This window comes from Lissotriton vulgaris, chromosome 1_1 (genome assembly GCF_964263255.1).
Source record: "Lissotriton vulgaris chromosome 1_1, aLisVul1.2, whole genome shotgun sequence".
Taxonomy (NCBI): Eukaryota; Metazoa; Chordata; class Amphibia; order Caudata; family Salamandridae; genus Lissotriton; species Lissotriton vulgaris.
The window spans coordinates 219,273,810-219,295,407 of record NC_141685.1 but is presented as its reverse complement, the minus strand read 5'-3'; the positions used below and the strand labels follow the sequence as shown (position 1 = coordinate 219,295,407).

At 47.0% G+C, this 21,598-nt stretch overlaps 1 protein-coding gene across 2 annotated transcripts in view; it reads right to left on the bottom strand.

The window, feature by feature from the left end:
- The window catches only part of LOC147740930 (uncharacterized), a 206,619-nt gene extending 185,293 nt beyond the window's left edge, over positions 1-21,326 (bottom strand). For both annotated transcript variants that reach the window (XM_086936073.1, XM_086936075.1), the window contains exon 1: positions 20,978-21,326. In XM_086936073.1, the coding sequence (XP_086792199.1) occupies positions 20,978-21,042 (65 nt within the window). In that variant the 5' untranslated portion in view covers positions 21,043-21,326. The remainder of the gene's footprint in view (positions 1-20,977) is intronic.
- Positions 21,327-21,598: the final 272 nt, after the last annotated feature.

The following is a 21,598-nucleotide window of genomic DNA, read 5'->3' as shown; positions in this document are numbered from 1 at the left end:
GCTGCAGGTGAGGTTTTTGCTGATGGTGAAGACTGGGTCTGCTGGAGTGTGGAGCTGGGTCATTGTGTAACTGCAGTCGGCACCTAATAAGCGTCTTTGGATGCCATTTGGTGATGTGAGATGTCAGGCAGCATGGCATCTCGCGTTGAGGGCCAGAAGGGTGCTGCCATCATATATGTGGAAGGTCCGAGAACCAGGATCCATGTCGCTGGGCACGGTCCATGTATGGACGGGCACATTAAAGCTTACTTTATCTCAAGATCTGGCAGCCCCCGGATTCACCATGGGGTGTGAACTATACATTTTCGTGTCTTAGTATCTTAAAAACTACTAAACAGATTTACACAGAATCACAAAAAACATTTTTTGTGAACTAAGATCTAGCTTTTTGCCTAATGTGGTGTAAATCTGTTCAGCAGTTTGGGCTGCAGTAGTGTCTAGACTTCCAATGGAAAGATGAATGGACCCCCCTCCTTAGGTACATAGGGAAGACACGCTACTGCATCCCAGGTGGTGCATGTTTTTTCAGCTACCAAACAGACCTGCTTTTGAACGTTCTTTTTAAAAATCTGTAAAACTGTGTATATTGAAAGAATTTGTTGTGGTTTTAAGATTGGGGCACATACCCGACTCTAAAGTCACGTGGCTGTCCTCCTCTCCTCTTCTGCTTCACGGACGCAGTCAAGTGGCCACGGGGAAGTCAGCTGCTGCTGATGCAGGGCTGATTGGCGGGGAGGGGCGAGGATGCGAGGTGCCTTGAAATTGCAAGCTGGAGCAGACGCCCAGCAGACTTGCGCCGCTGGCACACAGAAGGCGCACCTAAGGCAAGCCTGTCTGCGCCCATCTGCGCCCATCTGCGCCCAAACAGGTCCAGCTGCCAAGACCCTAGGTCCAATCCGGTCATAGTCAGGGGCAGAGTTTAGGGCTCTAGAACACAGGGTGATCCCTCTGGAGCCACAGGTAGAAAGTCTACTCCTGGCAGAAGAACTCCTCATTTTGCAGAAGAGGGTGGAGAAGAGAGTTTAATCTCCCCATTTCCTTAAAGTTAAAACCCTAGCCGCAGCAAGCACATAACAATCTTGGTCCTCAACATGCGCTCTCTCCAGGAGATCTTCACTCTCCTGCAAGAAAACTCTCCCGACATCCTTGCACTCATTAAAACATGGCTTAACAATTATTCCGCCCCAACTATAGTCGTACCACTACCCACACGTTATTATGCCCTTTGGAATAATAAAGCGGTACAAAAGGGGGTGGTGATGGACGGAGCATCTGAACCAATCAAACACTCACACCCAGTCAACAGATCTGGGTTTAATCTATCACCGTTCTTTAGCCTACTCTACCACCCCAGTTCCGACATGGCCATATGCAAATCAGTCTGACCCTATGCCTCGTGGGAACAGTCCAGCCCGAACTGCCAAGCCATGCCTTCCCTGGACCGGAAACAAGCTTCCTAGGACCAGTTTCTAGCATTACAGCTGTCTTCAGCCAGACTTGCTTGAATCCAGTGGCAAATTGAGCAAGGGACTCACGTCTGAGCATACCCTGCCAACTTAAGGCAAACAAAGCGGTACAAAAGGGGGTGGTGATGGCCCGAGCATCTGAACCAATCAAACACTCCCCCCCAGTCAACAGATCTGGGTTTAATCCATCACCGTTCTTTAGCCCACTCTGCCACCCCAGTTCCAACATGGCCATATGTAAATCAGTCTGACACTGTGCCTCTTGGGAACAGTCCAGCCTGAACTGCCAAGCCATGCCTTACCTGTTCCGGAAACAAGCTACCTGGGACCGGTTTCTGGCATTACGGCCGTCTTCAGCCAGGCTTGCTTGAACCCAGTGGCAAAGTGAGCAAGGGACTCACGTCTGAGCATACCCTGCCAACTTATGGCAAACAAAGCGGTACTAAAGGGGGTGGTGATGGACGGAGCATCTGAACCCATCAAACACTCACACCCAGTCAACAGATCTGGGTTTAGTCCATCACCGTTCTTTAGCCCACTCTGCCACCCCAGTTCCGACATGGCCATATGTAAATCAGTCTGACCCTGTGCCTCATGGGAACAGTCCAGCCCGAACTGCCAAGCCATGCCTTCCCTGGACCGAAAATAAGCTTCCTAGGACCGGTTGCTGGCATTATAGCAGTCTTCAGCCAGGCTTGCTTGAATCCAGCGGCAAAGTGAGCAAGGGGCTCACGTCTGAGCATTCCCTGCCAACGTATGGCGAACAAAGTGGTACAAAAGGGGGTGGTGATGGATGGAGCATCTGAACCAATCAAATACTCACACCCAGTCAACAGATCTGGGTTTAATCCATCACCATTCTTTAGCCCACTCTGCCACCCCCTTTTCGACATGGCCATATGCAAATAAGTCTGACCCTGTTCCTCATGGGAACAGTCCAGCCCGAACTGCCAAGCCATGCCTTCCCTGGAGCGGAAACAAGCTTCCTAGGACCAGTTTCTGGCAATACAGCCGTCTTCAGCCAGACTTGCTCGAATCCAGTGGCAAAGTGAGCAAGGGACTCGCGTCTGAGCATACCCTGCCAACTTATGGCAAACAAAGCAGTACAAAAGGGGGTGGTGATGGACGGAGCATCTGAACCAATCAAACACTCACACCCAGTCAACAGATCTGGGTTTAATCCATCACCGTTCTGTAGCCCACTAAATAATAGGCCAGATGAGAAAAGAGGAGGGGTGAGGCAACACTGTATAACAAATGGTTGACAATAGAAAAATTAGCAGGAGGAAATCCGGAAAAAGACAATATTTTAATGATCAAAGCGTGTACCAACACCTCAAGTATGGCTGTTATGGTGGTGAACCGGCCCCTGTAAGCTCCCCCATGGTTCATTGACCTCCTCACCGAAAGTGTCACCGATCTTCGCTCACAGTTCCAACAACTCCTGGTGGTGGGGGACTTTAACTACCACTGGGACCAGCAACCTATAGAGGCAAAGGCCCAACAGTTAGAAGAAACTATGTTCACACAGGGGCTGCAGCAGCCTGTGGCTACCCCCACCCACTAGAAAGGTCACACCTTAGACCTCATCTAGTTGACTCAGCCACAGTTTGATCTAGTGGCCATGACTCCCTGTTGGTGGTCAGACCACTACTTAATCAGCCTCCAGATCCTGCAAGTCAGCCGCTACATGCGCCCTCCTCCTAAATGGAAAATGGTCCATAGCTGGAATAAAATTGAGGAAAAGAGCTTAGGAAACACTCTGCAAGATAATCAATCATCACATTTATATAGCGCACTACTTACCCAGAGGGTCTCAAGGCGCTGGGGGGAGGGGATCTGCTACTGCTCGAACAACCAGGTCTTGAGTTGCTTCCTGAAGGCGAGGTGGTCCTGGGTCAGGCGGAGGTGGGTGGGGAGGGAGTTCCATGTCTTGGCGGCGAGGTAGGAGAAGGACCGTCCCCCTGTGGTGGCTCTAGGGATGCGGGGGACGGCGGCGAGGGCGTGGCTGGTCGATCGAAGCTGGCGTTTGGGAGCGTAGAAGTTGAGGCGGCTGTTGAGGTATCCTGGGCCTTGGCTGTGTAGGGCTTTGTGTGCGTGGGAGAGGAGACAGAAGGTGATTCTCTTGTTGACCGGGAGCCAGTGCAGGTCTCTCAGGTGTCCGGAGATGTGGCTGCGACGGGGGATGTCCAGGATGAGTCGTGCTGAGGCGTTCCGGATCCGCTGGAGTCTCTTCTGGAGTTTGGCGGTGGTTCCGGCGTAGAGGGTGTTGCCGTAGTCCAGACGGCTGGTGACGAGGGCCTGGGTGACCGTCTTCCTGGTCTCGGTGGGGATCCACCAGAAGATCTTACGTAGCATGCGCAGGATGTTGAAGCACGACGAGGAGACGGCGTTGACTTGTCTGGTCATGGAGTGGGAGGAGTCCAGGATGAAGCCCAGGTTCCGTGCGTGGTCTGTTGGTTTGGGTGCGCTGCCTAGGGCGGGGGGCCACCAGGAGTCGTCCCAAGCAGCGGGTGAGGATCCCAGGATGAGGACTTCCGTCTTAACTGAGTTCAGTTTCAGGCGGCTGTTCTTCATCCATTCGGCTACCTCTTTCATCCCTTCGTGAAGGTTGGCTCTGGCGGTGGCGGGGTCGTTGGTAAGGGAAAGGATCAGCTGGGTGTCGTCGGCGTAGGAGATGATGTTGAGGTTGTGCTGGCGTGCGATGTCTGCGAGGGGGCTCATGTAGATGTTGAAGAGGGTTGGACTGAGCGAGGATCTCGAAGAGAGGAGTAAATCCATCTCCAACCAATTGCTAACAGCCATCAACAGGCTGGCACAAGTCATAAAAATAAGGGTGGAAAACAAGGGGAAGAGTGACCCCTGGTTCACAGAAGAGCTAAGGGGACTGAAACGGACCCTCTGGAACTACGAAAGACAGTGGCGCAAAGCCTTTGAGCCGCAGGCGCTCACAGAGTATTGGTCCAGACATACCATCTACAAAAAAGCGTTCCTTACAAGAAAGGCCAAATTCTAGGAATATCGGATTATGGAGGCAGACAATAAACAAAGAGAAACCTTCAAAATCCTGAAGCAGATTCCAGAAGCTCCCACCAGCCAGGAACACTGCAACAAGTACCTGACCTTCTTAGACAAAGTAAAGACATCCTAGCAGACACAGACAATATCCCAATTAACCAGCATGGCTTGGCAAGGGCAGAGCCACATAAAGACAGGATAGATTCGATCACCTCCCTCCAAAAGCTAGACCATGAGTCTCTGCTCCAATTTGTGAACAGAATTAAGTAAGGCTCACCTGCGGATCCCTGCCCTCCAAGGATTTTCAAATTAGCCCTCCCTGCGATTGAGGGAGAAGTGTTTTCCCTGATTAACCTCTCACTAGAAACGGGGAAGGTACCCAGGAAATTCAAGGAAGCTAGAGTACTCCCCCTTCTCAAACAGACAGGAGCAGACACCACCAACATGAAAAACTACAGGCCCATCTCCCAACTTCCTTTTCTGGCTAAAATTATTGCACATCACGTCCTCAAAACTTTATTGATGTTTAGGGAAGAACATCAACTACTCGGGGACAGACAGGCAGGCTTTAGAGCCCACCACAGCACCGAGCTGGTTAAGCTGTCAGTAGTGAACGAAATCAGGCTCACAGCTGACAGCAAAAAGCTGTGCGCTCTGGTCCTCCTTGTCCTGTCGGTGACGTTTGACACAGTAAACCACTGGTAACCCCTGACAAGAATCCAGGACATTGGCATCTGGGGAATGATACTTCATTGGATTACCTCCTTCCTGACAGATCGCACCATAAAAATTCAGAAGGGTGATTATGTGTCCGACAGGGGGTCTATAACCTGTGGAGTCCTGTAAGGGCCTGCACTATCCCCGCTTCTGTTCAACATATATCTCACACCACTAGTGAGGGACTTGGCTCAGAAGGACAGCCAGGTGTTTAACTACGTGGACGACACATAAATTATCTTGCAAATTAACAACACCGCACAAGCCCACACACAGGTGCAAGACATACTGAGATATGTGGTAAACTGGATTTAAGCCAATTCACTTAAGGTTAACCCCAACAAAACAGAGGTATTGGCCATTACTACGGACAGCAGCCCATTGACTAACTAAATTTTGGTCACAGGAAGCGGGAGCCACTCCTTCTCCAGCCCTGGTGATAAAAATCCTGGGTATCAAAATAGATGCCAAACATTCACTGTTCAACCAAGTATCCACAGTGTTAATGACCTGTGTGGGCATGCTAAGGCAGTTGAGCAAATTATCACCCCTCCTTTCTTTCCCGACAATGCGGACGGTGGTGACCTCTCTGATCATGTCACAACTAGATTATGGTAGCTTGCTTTATATTGGGTTACTGGACAAGTTGCTTGGCAAACTTCAGGTGGTGGTGAATGATGCTGCTAGGCTGATCTTTAAGCTCCCCAGATGCACGTAGGACTCTCCCATGCTGCACACACTGCAGTGGCTCCCCATCAAACAGAGGGGGAGATTTAAGGGCCTTTGTATCGCCCACAAAGCCCTGTATGGACAGGCCCCAAGATTCATCAAAGAGCGCTTGGGGAAATACATCCCCTACCGCACCCTAAAGTCATCCATGGATGGCCTACTAACCTGCCCACAGTTTCATTACACAAATAAAGGAGGGCAAGCCTTTTCTGTTCTCATACTGCAATTGTGGAATAGGCTGCCATGCCACCTCCAGTCCGAAAAGGCCCTGCTTCTATTCAGGAAGAAACGGAAGACTCTACTCTTCACGGAAGCCTGGGCATAATATAGACCAATCAGGGGCTAACATTCACTCATGGGTCTATAGCTAATCTTATCGCATCACTTAGAGACATGCCGGTATTAAGTGTTCTACAAATCACAATTACCATTAACATTAACATTAACATAGAGCCATGGGGACCATCACCTCCTTGGAGCTTTGCTTTAACTATTGGAGGGGGCACACAGGTCCCGCTCCTGGGATTCTAAGAGGCCCAGGGGACCACCACCTCTCCAGGGCTTTTTTTCAAAAATTGGAAGGGGACTGCACAGACCCCCTTCTGGGTTTCTATGAAGCCCCGGAGATCACCACCTCACCAAGGCAATAAACAGATTTGGCATGGGCACATGGACCCTCTAGACCCAGGGGATTACTACCTACCCAGGGCCCAAAACATAATTAATAATGGCAGGACTCCAGGCCCTATAAGGCCATGGGGACCACTAACTGCCCTGCACCAGCCCACACTCAGAGAAAGAAGGGGGCCTCTTGGCACCCTTCTAGAACCATACTTGTCCCTTGTGGCTGCCACCCCCAAGAGCCAGCTCCTGCTAAGTCTCATGGTGCCCACCCCTAGGACATGGCTGTTTGCTCTGACTTGGTGGTAGATTTGAGAGCTCCTGCCAAGTCCAACCAGACACAAACTCCACATTCATTGAGTGAAAACTGTGACACCACTTCCGCTTGCTGAGAACTGAGTTTTCATCTGTTTACAGGGGGCAGGGAAACAGTTGAAAGGATTACTCTCACAGACATTGAGCTGCATGTTTAGGTGCTCCCTGTCTATGAGAGCAATGCCGGCTCCTGCAGGAGACAGGGTGCCAGCCGGGACCACAGAACCATGGGTGGGCTTCAGGGTACCCACAATCAGGAGAGTGGCCCCAGAGGATGGGGCCCTCAGAGCCACATTAGGGGAGGTAGGCCACACAGACCTCTTCCCCATATGTTTATGTCCGGGCCCTGGGGGATGAGGTCCCAGGGCAAAAAGTGGTCCAGGGACAGGGGCCCCAACGCCGCTCTTCCCCATTGATTCATGGCTGGGCCAAGGGGGTTAGGGTCTCCAGAGCTAAAATAGGCACGGGGAGGGGGTATCACCCAGCCTCCCAGGCAGGTCCTTGAGGGAAGGGGTCCCTGGGGCTTAAATAGTTTCAGGGAAGGGGGCTGCGTGGACCCATCCCTCCTTAAAGAAAGTTTTGGGTCCGAGGAGGTCCCACACCAAATCAATTTATTGCCCTGAAGAGGTTGTGGTCCCCAGTGGTTTTTAAGTGAAAAAAAGAGGGCAGAAAAAGGAGCAGGAAAGACAAAACAGAGGGCAGAAAAACAAGCAGGAAAGTCAAAACAAAAGGTAGAAAAATAAGCAGTAAAGGTGAAACAGATAGCAGAAAAATTAGGGGAAAATGCAAAACAGAGGGTAGAGAAAAAAGGAGGAAAGGCAAAACAGAACAGAAGAAGGCAAAAAAGAGGGGAGAAAAATGAGCAGGAAGGGCAAAACAGAACAGAGAAGGGCAAAACACAGAGCAAGCAGACACACACACCAACTCACAAACCCTCTCAGAGACTCGCGCACCTACTCACTGACCCAATGCGACACTCATACACCCACTCACACCTACTTAGTCACTCACACACTCATTAACAAATCCATTTAGACACTCATGCACCGACTAACAGACCCACTCAGAAGCTCACACACCCACTCATAGACCATTCAGACTCAAGCACCCACTCACAGACCCATTTAGAGACTTGTGCGCTCACTCAGATACCAACGAGACACTCACACACCTAGTCACGGACCCACACAGACACTCGGACACCCACTGAAACACCCAGTGAGACACTTATCGCCATGAAACCTTTTTGGTAAACGCACGCTCTATAAATGTCCCTGCCTTCAACTTCAACTTCAACTTATGAAACCACTACCAGGCCCACTCAGACACTTACACACCCACTTACTGACCAATTGAGACACTTAAACACTCACTCACACACCCACTAAGGCAATCATGCACTCACTCTAACACTCACTCTCAAAGGCTACATGTTACAATTAGGGATTTTTTTAAAGAAAAAAACCTTAGAAATTAACTTAAAACACCAATGGTTACAGGGACAATATAGTTGGGAAATACAATTTTTTTTTAATGTGCACATTCACTGAAAATGCCTAAGGTTACAGGGACCTTATAACTAGGGGAAAAAATTAAACACACTTTAGAAATTCAGTATAAAAATTTAAGGTTACAGGGACGTTATTGTTAGGCGCAGATTAAAATCATACAAAACCAGTGAAATACAGCAGTTATAGTTACCTGATGTAACTAGGACCCATGCTCCCTTAATGCACTGCTTTGGACCTCACATATTAAATCACTCATGACATGGTCAGTGACAATACTGATGACATCACTCATGACAACTTAAATGACATCATCTATGACATCACTGATGATAGCATCACACACTTACTCACGCCCCCAAAGAACCTCTCATACAGCTACTCTTGTACAATCCCTTATATACCCATTCACAGACTCATACCAGTACTCCTACAACAAATCACTCAACCATAGAGCTACTCACACAGCCACTAACTCACCAATAAGAGCCACTAATGTACCCACTCCCTCACCAATACATCCACTCACACATCTAGTCATGCAGACACTTACACACCCACTCATACACTCTCACAGCCACTCACTCACTTACCCATACAGACACTCAAACAGCCACTAACTCACCCAAAGAGGTACTCACACACCCACACACTTTACCCATCCAGCCACTCATCAATATAGCTACTGACACACCCACTCACACACCGATACATCTACTCAGCATGCCCACTCACACACCCACAGAACTACTTACATACCCATTCACAAATATATGTAACAACTCACACACCCAGTCAGTGACACTTGCCGCCACTTACACAAACATTCACTCTACAAAACAACAAGTCATCCACTCACCTACACACACACACACACACTCAAACAGCTGCTCACACACCCATACAGTCACTCAAACACATACTCCCTCACCCATTCAGTCATCCACACCACTACTCAGTCACCCATACAGCCACTCACACAGCCACTCACACAGCCACTCACATACCTCTGCAACCACCCACACAGCCACTAACTCACATATACATCCACTCACATACCCACTCACTCTCCAAAACAACCACACACACAGACACTCACTCATCCATACAGCTCATCAAATACCCACTAGCACATCCATACAGCTGCGCACATACCCACTCACACACCCATACTGTCACTCAGACATCCACTCACACACTTATACAGACAGTCAGACAACCACTCAGATGAGATATATTAGAAGTAGTATAAGTAATCACTAGCACATAGAAAATTAGTAATTTAACATATCCTGTAGCTTAGTATATATCTTTAAGTATCAGTAACTTTAACAAAACACTTAGGGCTAGATGTAGGTAAATCTTTTTTACCGATTCTAAAATTCCGAAATTTACCGATTTGGTATTTTAGAATCGGTAAATTAGATGAAGGTAACAATTCGGTATTTTTTACCGAATTGGTAAGATTCGGTAATTACCGAATCGGTATTTACCAATTTGGTATTTGCCATTGATTCCTATGGGCCTGGAGGCCCATAGGAATGAATGTCAATTACCGAATTGGTAATTACCGATTCGGTGAATACTGAAAATTCAAGGGTGGCAGGGTGTCACTTTGACACCCTGTTGCACCCCTGATTAGTGCTTGTGTGCCATGTGGCACACATACATGCCTTTAGGGCATAAATGCATATATTTGCATTTACATTGGAATTCGTTATTTACCACCAACTAATAGTTGGTGGTAAATACCAAATCCTTAAAGCCCTATAGCACTGTTTACAGTTCTACCTACATCTCAAAACACAGATTCAGTAAATTCAGTAAATTTACCGAATCAGTAAATTTACTGATTCAGTAAAATTACCGACTCTGTGCTTTTACATCTCAGTATCCAAATACCGGTCGGTAACAGCCGAAAATCGGTATTTTCGCCCGTTACCGACCGGTATTTGGATACCTACATCTGGCCCTTAGGTTCCTATTATGAGTCTGACAGACCAAGGACCACCAGACCTATGGTGGTGCGGTGGTGGCAGATCCAGCCACCATTGCGCTGGTACTCCGACTGCCCAGTTAGGGCCTGGGCAGTCAGACCTACCTGGGACTGCCAGCTCCTCCAGGGAACCCCCATTCCCTAGTGTTGGAGCTGCGATCGGAGGAAGCAATATGCTTGGCGGGACCGCAACGGACCCTCCAAGCATATTACGAGTTACCTCTCGGCTAGGGTTTTCATGGCAGTGAAAACCCTGGCCGGAAGGACACAAAGCTGCCACCGCATCTCGATGTACACAGTGGGGCATAATGTGTGCCCCCCTGTGTGCATACACATAGGTTCCTACCCAGCATATTTTTCGAGTCCATGACGTGCAGGTACCTTGCAGTGTGGTCCAATTTGTGAGCCGCCTTTAAAAGAGGCACTGCTATGGGACAGCAATGCCACCCGCCTGCCAGACTTGTTGTAAGTTGCAATCTGGCAGGGTGAGTCGATATTCAGCTAAACTTTGGGGCACCGGTTTGCACCGCCACACCAACGGTCTGCTGAAAAGTCATATTTGGTCCCTCAAGTTCATAGGCTGATGTCATAGGTGATGTCACTGACCATTTAATGTGTGATATAATATGTAAGGTTATAAGGAGTGCAGGTTTTAGTGTATGGTTAGGTCAGACAACTCTAACTCTTGATTTTCACTGGTTTTATATGAGAGAAATCTGAGCCACTGGGGAGTTATAAATAGATCTATAGGAAATGCCTCTTTTGCTTTATGAATCTTCACAAAACTTGCCAAAAAGTGTTCTATTTAATGTTTAATTTTTGCTTCACAAGTTTCAGGGTGATCCCTTAAGCGGGTGCAGAGAGAAAAGGGGGGGTTCCCAAATGCAAAGTCCCAATGCATTTTCCATGTACATATTTTAAAAGCACTACCCCAAAAACTGTTAAGCAGAATTACATAAAATATGGCATGGGCTAGATCTTGATCCACGAAACATATGTTTTGTGATTTGGTGTAAATCCATTCAGTAGTTGTGATATTAATCTCCAAAATTATTTGTATATCTGTAGAGTCAGGTTCAAGACTCTTACATAATCTTCAACAGTAGAGACGTCTGATTGGCGCAGGGGGCTTTTTCCCTTAACCCAATTCACTCTCAGACTCCTGCAAGAGTGGATACTCTGATTGGCTTCCTGCAATGAGGAAAATGTTGCTGGTAGCCATTAGAGGACACAAAGACTTAGTCCTCTTTCCTGCAAAGCTGGGCACTGAGCGGCAGACCCAAATGGATCCCATGGGGCCACAATTAAAAATAAATTGCTGTTTTTGCCGCAATCCTTTGGGACTCCCACAGAATCTTGACAACAAAATAAAAATGGTGGCCTGCCATTTTTTTAAAAATATAGGGCCTGATTAGAGCTCCACTTCCTCAAGCAAATTGTGGGCTCTACGGAGCCCATCTCCCAGGGTCAGATATCTTAAATATCTTAAATAAGGAGAGGGGGTGCACGGCCCCCTCTCCCTGACTCAATGGCGCTCCCGGGGACTCCATCTCCTGTGGTGGAATTGAGGAAAAAATGGTAGAGTTGGTGGGGCCCACCTCCCAGAGCCTTAAAAGGTCCAGGGGACCCAAATTCCCAGGTTACAGATTGGTATTAAATGGGGAGGGTGCCATACAGCCCCCTTTCCAGATCCTTTGTAGGCCATGGGATCCCATCCATTAAAGGGAGTGGGGCTATGTGGCCCACCTCCCTGAACCAAGGCCCTAAAGACTCCAACCCCCGGGGCAGATTAAGTATTCAGTCCTGGGAAGCCCACCTCCGGGACAGAGTAGTTTCCCTGCCGGCACTACTGCAGACAGGGAAACATATGTGTGCTCCTGCCTGGTGGGAGCATTTTTAAATATCTCGTCAGAATAGAGGAAACATGTCTTCCCTGACAGCAGGAGTGCAGGTAAGGAAGGCAAGTCTGTTTCCAAACAGCAGGAGATTTAAACATACTTCCACTGACTGGAAGCTGACTTCTAGTTCCCTGAGCTCACTACTGTAGGCAGGGAGACAGATATTGCTGCTGCCTAGAAAGACTAAACAGAAAACAGCTTCATGCTCCGTGTCAGGAGAAATGCCGACTTCTGCCCCATCCAGGGAGCTGGCTGTGGTCACACGGACCCTGGGGCTCCACTGTTTCCCCCAATGTGTTGATTGGAGGGGTCCAGGTTAGTCCCCAGGGCACCCACCTCTGGCCCAAAGAGACGGTAACCCTGGTGACCAAAGAAGGCTTGGGAAGAAGAATTCAACCCCCTTTAATTGCATTCTGCTCTGGGGAATGGGGTGCCCAGTGCCTATTGAGGCTTGGGTTGCAAGGCCCCCTTACCTTTTTAATTGCATTTTACCCTGGGGACATATACATATATATACTTCTGTCAGTGTGCAGAGTGAGGTTACTAGTTTTTAAACTTATTTGTGTTTAGCATCACTGAAATGCTAATATCCTTTAGGGTGTAAAAATGCAGTAGGAAAAACGTTGGAAGGGTTGTAGTAGGGCAATTGGTAGACACAATGATTGGCAACTGGGTGTTCTACCGTTGTCAGAGTCAGGTCGTGACTATTAACCGCTTAACCACGGCGGCAAATCCGCCACCATGCAGCGGTTTAACTCCTTCGCTGCGGCGGCTATTCCGCCGCAGTGCTTACGGTCGCGGGCGGGCGTGCGAGTCCACTCAGAACAGGAGATTTGCAATTTTAACCACTTTAGTGCTCATGACGGAATGGGTCCATTATGAGCATCAGTGCTCGTGTGCTCATGATGGAACCATTCCATCATGCACACATGAGCACAAAATCCCTCTGCTGCTGAGAGGAGAGAGATTAACTTTTTACAATGTTTGCCTCATGCTTTTTTATCATATGTAATGATGATGGAGCGCTGACGTCATTACATTTGAAACTGAAACAAAAATCAGCTGATCAGCTAATTTTTAGTTTCAGTGCTTCAGTGCTAGTGGGGTTATCTCAGCCCCGTAAAACAGCAAGTAGGGATCCACCCACTAGACTCCAGGGATGGGGGAGTGGCCCCTTGGGCAAGGGCTTTTGCTCCCCCAATAAACATTTGGCATAATCAGTCTTTCTGCCCCCTGAGGGGGAAGCACCCTAGACACCAGGGATTATTTTTTATAGTTTAGGGGTGGGGCTACCCACACACCCTTCCCCCCAACATACAAACGTCTTTCTGCCCCCCCAGGAGGTAGATGGGGAAAAGCCTCTGATTCTCCCCCTGGGGGTCAGAAAGCCAACTAGGCACCAGGGATTCGTTTTTTTTAATAAGTAGGGGTGGGGACTGCCCAGAATGGGGATGCCAATGCCTCCCCCCCAACAAATTGCCATAGTCTTATTACCCACAAAGGGGGAAGATCGGGCAATAGCCCCTTATCTGCCACCCCAGGGGGACAGAAATCCCACTAGTTCAGGGGTGGGGCTGCCAAGAAAGGACATGCCAATCCCCCCCCCCAAAAAAAAGCCACAGTCTTTCTGTCCCCCATGAGACAGATGGGGTAATTTGCCCCTGATCTGTATCGGGGGGGGCAGAAAGGCCACTAGGCACCATGAATTAGTTTTTTTTTTTATACATAGGGATATGGGCATGCCAATGCCCCCACTCAAAAACAATTGCCAGTCTTTCTGCCCTCCGGGAGGCAGATGGGGTCAATAGTCTCTTATCTGCCCCCTGAGGTTACAGAAAGCCCACTAGCCACAAGGTATTTTTTTTAATGTTCAGGAGTAGGGGCTTCCCACAGTCTTTCTGTACCCCCCTCCCCCCAGGAAGCAGGTGGGGCAATTTATTTATTTATTTATAACATTTGTAAAGCGCGCTGTTACCAAACGGTGTCCTGGTGTTGTAATGATAGTTCCCCTGGCCTAAGCCTCCTGTCTAGTTCGTGAACAGCCAAGTTTTCAGACTTTTACGGAAGGTCATCAAGTCAGTAATCTGTCTAAGCACCACAGGTGAAGCATTTCAGGCTGTTGCTGTCCCCAGGACGAAGCTTCTGCCTACCCAGCGTGCTTTCCTTATGTGTTGGGGCCTAATCAGCCCCACGTTGGCTGACCTAGGATGCCTACCCGGTCTTTACCACTGGAAATGTTGTTTTAGAAACGACGGGCCAAATCCATGGACCGTCTTGAAGACTATACACAGGGTTTTAAAAGAGATCTGTTTCCGCACTGAAGCCATTGTAGCTTCGACAGTTCATGGGAGACGGATGCAAACTTTGGTAGGCCTGTGAAAAGTCGAGCTGCTGCATTTTGCAGGACCTGAAGATTGTTAAGGAGCCCCTGTTGAGCCTCTAGAAATAAGCTATTACAATAGTCAAGGCGCGAAAGAACGAGGTCCGTAACCACCGTTTTCTTACACTCCTCCGGAAGGAAGGGGAGAATCTTCCAGATAATTTTCAATGAGCAGTGGATGGATGAGGTCATTGCATTTACTTGGGGCCTAAAAGAGAGCTTATTGTCGATCAGGACCCCTAGGTTATTGACCTTCGTGACTGGAATAGGGGGGTCCCCATCTCTTCAGGCCACCAGTTCGGACAGTTCGGCCGCAAGGTGACCGGGGCGTAAAAGCGGTGGACGGTCTTTCCGTCCGCCGCGGACCTCCCAGCCATCCTAAAGTGGAGGGTCCGGAGGGTCATTTCAGTGCGGATGGTGGGCGGATTGTCCCCGCCAGGTCAGCGGCGGCTACCGCCAGCCTGGCGGGGGCAATCCACCCGCCATCCTAATGGGCCCCTTAGTCTTTGCCTCGTGCTTCATATACTGCGTAAAGTGCCCCCATGCTACTGAAAAATACACACAAACCAATATTCCACGTGATATTATCATGCCTGGACTATTGAAAAACTTTGTAGTTGGGTATCCCGGATAAAGCCGTAGGAAGGCTGAAAAGAGTAAAAAAAACTGGTGACAAGACTGTCAGCTGGGAGAAAGAAGCACAGATCCATTTCTTTACCACTGAGGGTTCTGCGCTGGTGTCCTATAAAACAATGAGAAGCTTTTAAAATGCCACATAGGGCTTTTAATAAATGTGGCAAAGCCACTCTCATGGAGAAGCTCACAGGTCATAATCCTAGTCAACTTCTGCGATCTAAAGGAGCACTAGGTTTTGAAATCTCCCGAATTCATCTTGAACAGAACGTTGGAAAATCTTTCTCACTCCTAGGGCCCGATGTAGGTAAATCTACATTTACCACTTCATAAATACCGAATCATACCGAATCGGTATTTATGAAGTGGTAAATTAGAGGGGGGGAGATGTAGGTATTTCAGATTCGGTAAGTACCGAATCTGTAAGATTCGGTATTTACCGATTCTGTAAATACCGATTCGGTATCCCCCATTGCTTCCTATGGGCCTTGAAGCCCATAGGAATCAATGGGCATTACCGAATCGGTAATTACTGATTCGGTAATTACTGATTTGTGCAAGGGTGCAGGGGGTGTCACTTTGACACCCTCTAGCACCCCCAAAACAGGAATGTGAGCCATGTGGCACACAGACATGCCCTAAGGGCATGTCTGTCTGTCACATGGCATAGGTGTGCATGCACACATGTGCATGCACACCTGGATTCGGTATTTTAACACCCAATTGGATTGGGTGTTAAAATACCGAATCTGAAGGGCCTGTGGGACAGAAAGTAGTCCCACCTACATCCCAAATTTAAAAATCGGTAAAATTACCGATTCAGTATTTTTGCGATTTGGTAATTTTACCGAATCGGTAAAATACCGAATCGGACAAAAAAAGGTCCCCTACATCTCAGTAGGCCAAATACCGGTCGGAAACGGCCGAAATCGGCCGTTTCCGACCGGTATTTGATACCTACATCGGGCCCTTAGTCTCGTGGTTGTGGAATAACCTCCCTACATTACTCAAAGCTAAAAAACAATCATTGGTGATTTAACTTGAAATAAAATACGTGGCTATTTCTTTAAGTATAACTGCATGCCTGATTCAGAGAGGACTCTGCACTCGTGGAGGAGGCCCCCACAGTTGTGCCAGGACCTCAGTTCTGCAGTTACCCATTGAGGAGTTTGCAACAGTGTTGGTGCCCCGCCATGACTGCTGGACCTCAACCACGAGTGCATTCCCTCCACGACTGTTGGGTCTCCGCCACCAGTGCAGAGGCCTTTTGTGAATTTCGCACTTCCTGTTCAGATATTAGCATCTGAACACCCCTCATGGCATCACAATCAAGCTTTATAAATACATTTTATCATCACTGTGTGGGGATCATGAAAAGATGGTGCTGAAGAAGAAAAAGATGACGTGTGTCATACAGATGAAGGATTTAAGCAAGATGTGGGGGTGAAGAGTGTGTAAGCGTCTAAGAGAGTAAGAAACTGCAGAGAAAAGTGGTGGGAACGAGAATGACTGGGACATTCCGTAGATTGCTACTTCTTCTATTGATCTTAGTAAAGTTTAATTCACAGCCTCAGATTTTCAGAATTGAAACATTTAAATTCTAATTCATTTATTTATTTGGTGTTTAGTATAGCGTGAACTTGACCCCATAGGGTATTAAAGCGCTTCACAGTTAAAGACGTGACTACTTTTTCTTTAGTAATTAGTATGGACAGCATTTAACACATCAAAATTGTAACAGAAACTTCACTCAGCAAAAAAAAGACTTTAGCACATTCACAAAATGTAAGTCTAGAGGAACCATAGCATAAAGGAAAGCAAGAACGTATATAAAACAGGTGAAATTGGACCTTTTCAAGAGATGCTCTTGTATCTTTAAGCAGGAGGTTTTAGGCGAATCTGTCGAGGTTGTTTGGTAATATTTACGGTAAGAATGTTCTCATTAAAAAGATCTTGGTTTCTTTCTTGAATCTTGTGGAGTTAGGTAACCTTCTGATGCTTGGAGGTAGTGAATTCCATATTCTCTGTGCAGCACCCGAGAACGCTCTATCATACGTTTTTTTTATCTGGAAAATTGATGGCTTCAGCACTAGGGGCTAGATGTAGGTAAATCAGATTTACCGATTCATAAATACCGAATTTTACCGATTCGGTATTTATGAATCGGTAAATCTGATGTAGGTAAAAATTCGGTAATTTTTACTGATTCGGTAGGATTCGGTATTTACCGATTCTGTATTTACCAAATCGGTATTTGCCATCGATTCCTATGGGCTTTGAAGCCCATTGGAATCAATAGCAAATACTGAATCGGTAAAATTACCGAATTGACAGGGGGACAGGGTGTCACTTTGACACCCTGTTGCACCCCTGTTTCAGGCTTGTCTGTGTGCCACATGGCGCAGGTGTACATGCACAGATGTGCATGTACACAGGGATTTGTTATTTACCATGTAATTGTATTACATGGTAGATACCGAATCCTGAAAGGACTGTAGCACTGTTAAAAGTGCTACCTACATCTGAAAATACAGATTCGGTAATTTTACCGATCGGTAAATAAAATTTACAGAATCAGTAAATTTACGGATTCGGTATAATTACTGATTCGGTAAAATTACTGAATCTGTATGTATTTTGAGCCCCTACATCTCCATAGCCCAATACCGGTCGGAAACGGCCGAAAATCGGTATTTTCGGCCGTTTTCGACCGGTATTGGGCTACCTACATCTGTCCCTAGGTCTTTTGCGCTCCTTGATTGTCTGCTTCCACCAGAAATCTTCAATTTCTGAGCTTGATACCTTGGTGAATTGAACTGTAGCACTTTGTGTGTGATATACGCCAATTTGTGTCGAATTCTGGCTTCTTAAGGTAGCCAATTAAGGCTTTCAGATAAGGCAAGATGTGGTTGAATATTTTGAACCTGTTATAAGCCTTGTTGCTGTGTTGAGGCAGACTTTTAGTGGATCTGTTGCGAAACTGGCAAACTCTGAAAGTGTTGGGCATCCACATTCAATCCTCGAGATTACTAACGCCTGAACTGCCATTTTGAGGTCTGTTGTTTCATGAATTGTTGCAGGTTCCTAATATAGTTCAGGTGATCTAGTGTGATTCCTAGTGATTTGGTTGATAACATTGGTCCATTCTTTTTTCATGGGTGAGCTTTTGGTGGGGGATATTAGGAGGAATTCTGTTTTTTCGTGTTTAATTTAGGCTGACTTCTTGTTAACCATAGCATTGGCGCCCTTAATGCGTCATTCAATGTTTTGATCTCCTCCAAACAAGAAATCTTAATGTAAATCTGAGTATGATCAGCGTACATGTGGAAAGAGATGCTTGCAAGGCGGAGTATATCTGTTAAATGTTCCACATATAGGTTGAATAGTGAAGGAGAGGTTTGAGCCTTGTGGAATTCCGATCTGATCTGAATGGGGGAAGATGCTGACAGGTTTTTATTTAGCAGACATCTTTGTGTTCTGTTCCTCAAGTAGGACTTGAACCATCCTAGAACATTCCCCGAAAATCCCATCCTTTTTTCAAGGTCTTCCTTCAACATACCGTGGTTAACTGTGTTGAATGCTGATGATAAATCAAGAAGAATTAAAAGACATGTTTTGTTCTTGTCCAAAGCGAGCAAAGCGTCATCTACTATGTGCAGTATTGCTGTTTCCGTACGATAATTTGGTCTAAACCCAGATTGGCAATCGTCTAGTAGTTTAAATATAGAGATGTGTTGGCTTAGTTGTTGATGCACACACTTTTCTATCACTTTTGCTAATAGGGGAATGTTGGATACTGGATGAAAATTGTTAGGATCTGCAGGATTCTCGGTTGTTTTTTTATGATGGGAATGACATGGCCCATCTCTAGACAGTGTGGGAATCAAGGATCCTTATCCTTGAGACAGGGAATTATTGACTAACAATGTTCAACTGGGGATGATATCCTGGTTGATGGACGGCACAAATTTTGCTGGGGTGGATCGTTGTAATGGTTGTTTGGCTTAATGGCCGATATAGTTTAAAATATGTTGTTTTGGTCATATAGTTTGAAAGTAGACCATTGAGCTTTGTGTGTGGGTACTGGCTGATTGAGCAGTGTTGTACCACTTGGATGTGAAGCCTCCCATGTGGATGCTGCTGTCCTGAGCTTACAATCCATGGGATTGGCCTTGGATGTATAGAAATTTTAGAATTCTTCACAGCTAATTTGAGATTTTGTTGATTCAAGTGCAGATTTGGCCATTTTCTTCAATTTAAGTTTTACCAGTTCACAGAGTTTCCTAGGTCTGTTTTTAGCATTCTCCAATTCCGTCCTGAAGAATTCTTATTTTGATTTGAGAATATTTTCTTAGCAGTTTTAGCTGTGGGGATGACAGTAGTTGTCTCCATTTCCATTCTGCTAGTCTCAGCTTATGCTTTTCCTTATTTAGTGCTCCGCTGAACCAGGGATTTTATTTCTATGTCCGTAAATTGTTGTAGTTTTCGCTGCTCTATAGCGTCCATCATCTCTAACATCTTCGTATTGTAGTGCTCCTTGAGTTTGCTAGGGTTTGTCGTATTTCTCGTAGGGGGGAGAAAGATCCCTCCTACATAGCTTCAAAACAATATCATTGAATTTACTGATGTATTTGATACTACTAACAAGCATTGGCAAAGGCAATAGCTGTGGCTTCTTTTTGGCATAAAGTCATTGTTGTGTTATGTGTATGGTTGTCAGAACAGAACATTCACAAGAAGGATCCCAGATACTGTAAGGTGACCAGCTGTGTGAAACACAGGATTAAAGTTTAATTATTATAAGCCCTGCTTTTCCTCTTGGGAAGGATCCCTAGTTAGGCTTCTTTGACCACGCTCCTTTTAAAGACTTCCCACACCCCACCATTTTCATCCCAATTAAAGCACTGTTTGCAAGTCGCCTTGATCGCAATGTAATAGTGTAATAATGTAACTGCCGAACGATGACTATGCACAAAACACTGGCTTTTACAGCAGTGCTTTTAATGGGCAGGTCCTGTCCGGTCCTGAGAAACTGCACTTCTTTAATTTGAAACGGAAAGTATCTGCACTTCTCAGCACAGCACAGCTGCAATTAATTTAATGGGAGAGTACCAGCACTTCTTGGGGGCAATCAGGCACTGTCTAGAGAAACTTGATGTCGATATTGCATTTTTTATGTCCTTCCTTCCTTCCTTTTGGGATCTTGTTCATAAAACTTTATAAATAAAGAGAGTACCTGCACTTCTACATTTCCATTTAAAGCACTATAGAGGCTGCGACTGTATTGTAGGCAAAAATCCTGGGTTAATATCCCGAGTTACGAGTTCCCAGGCCAATAACTTCAAGTCAGTGTAACTCATCGCCCTTAACTGGCTACCTTGTGAACTCCTACAACTATATCAGTCCGGAGTTACCCCTGCACAGAAAGAAAATGTATTTTCAAAGTTTAGGAGATCTTTTGATATCTTAAATGCCGTCTATGGTCATTTCGATTGATAGCTCTATTGATGCCTCCTTTTTTAGGGTCAGGAACACCCTTGGCTCGGCTCTGGCTCGGCTCTCCTCGTGCATTCAGTTCGATTCCCCCCTCTAGGTCACAAGAGGGAGACAGGACATGCCCCCTCACCTCTCCTTGATGTAAACTCCCTCTCAGGCGCCGAAACAGCCGAGAAAGGTCGCTTGGAGGTCACACTCACCACAGTCCGGCCAGCAGCAGGATCCAGAGGGCCCTTCCTGAAGGTGACGGCCTGCTCACGTCCATAGCGGTGTGTCCTGGTGTCTGTGCGCTTCTTTCAACCCCTGGGCGCGCGCTTCCTCGGTCCTCGTGTGAATGTGCTCACCGGCCAGAGCGTTCACAGACGTCAGTCTGGGTATCACGTCCTCCTCCCCATCTGCCGGTGTGTGTGCCCGTGTTCTCTTGCTTGTGGCTGTGTCTGTGCTCTGTTTTGTGTATCTAAGCAGTGTGTTTGCCTATTATCTTTCTTCCTCGTATTTCATTGACCGTCAGTCCTCCACGTTGCTACTTGCCACCTTCCATACACTTTTTCTGTCACTTCTCTGCATCTCAGGGCTTTGTTTCCATCACCTCCCCTATTGTGCCTATCTTTAATTGTTTTGCGTCCCTCCTTTTTGTTCAGCTCGAGTTGCACACCCTCATTCCTTTCTGCTGTGGGTGGTGTTTGCGTGCTTGTTGTATCTTAGCACTGAGACGTTTCCAGCCAGCATAAAACAGCTGAAGGGCTTGATGACGAAGATGATATTCGTGCAGCTTCCGGTAAAGCGATGTCAGTTCCTGCTGAGTGACATTCCGCTCTCAA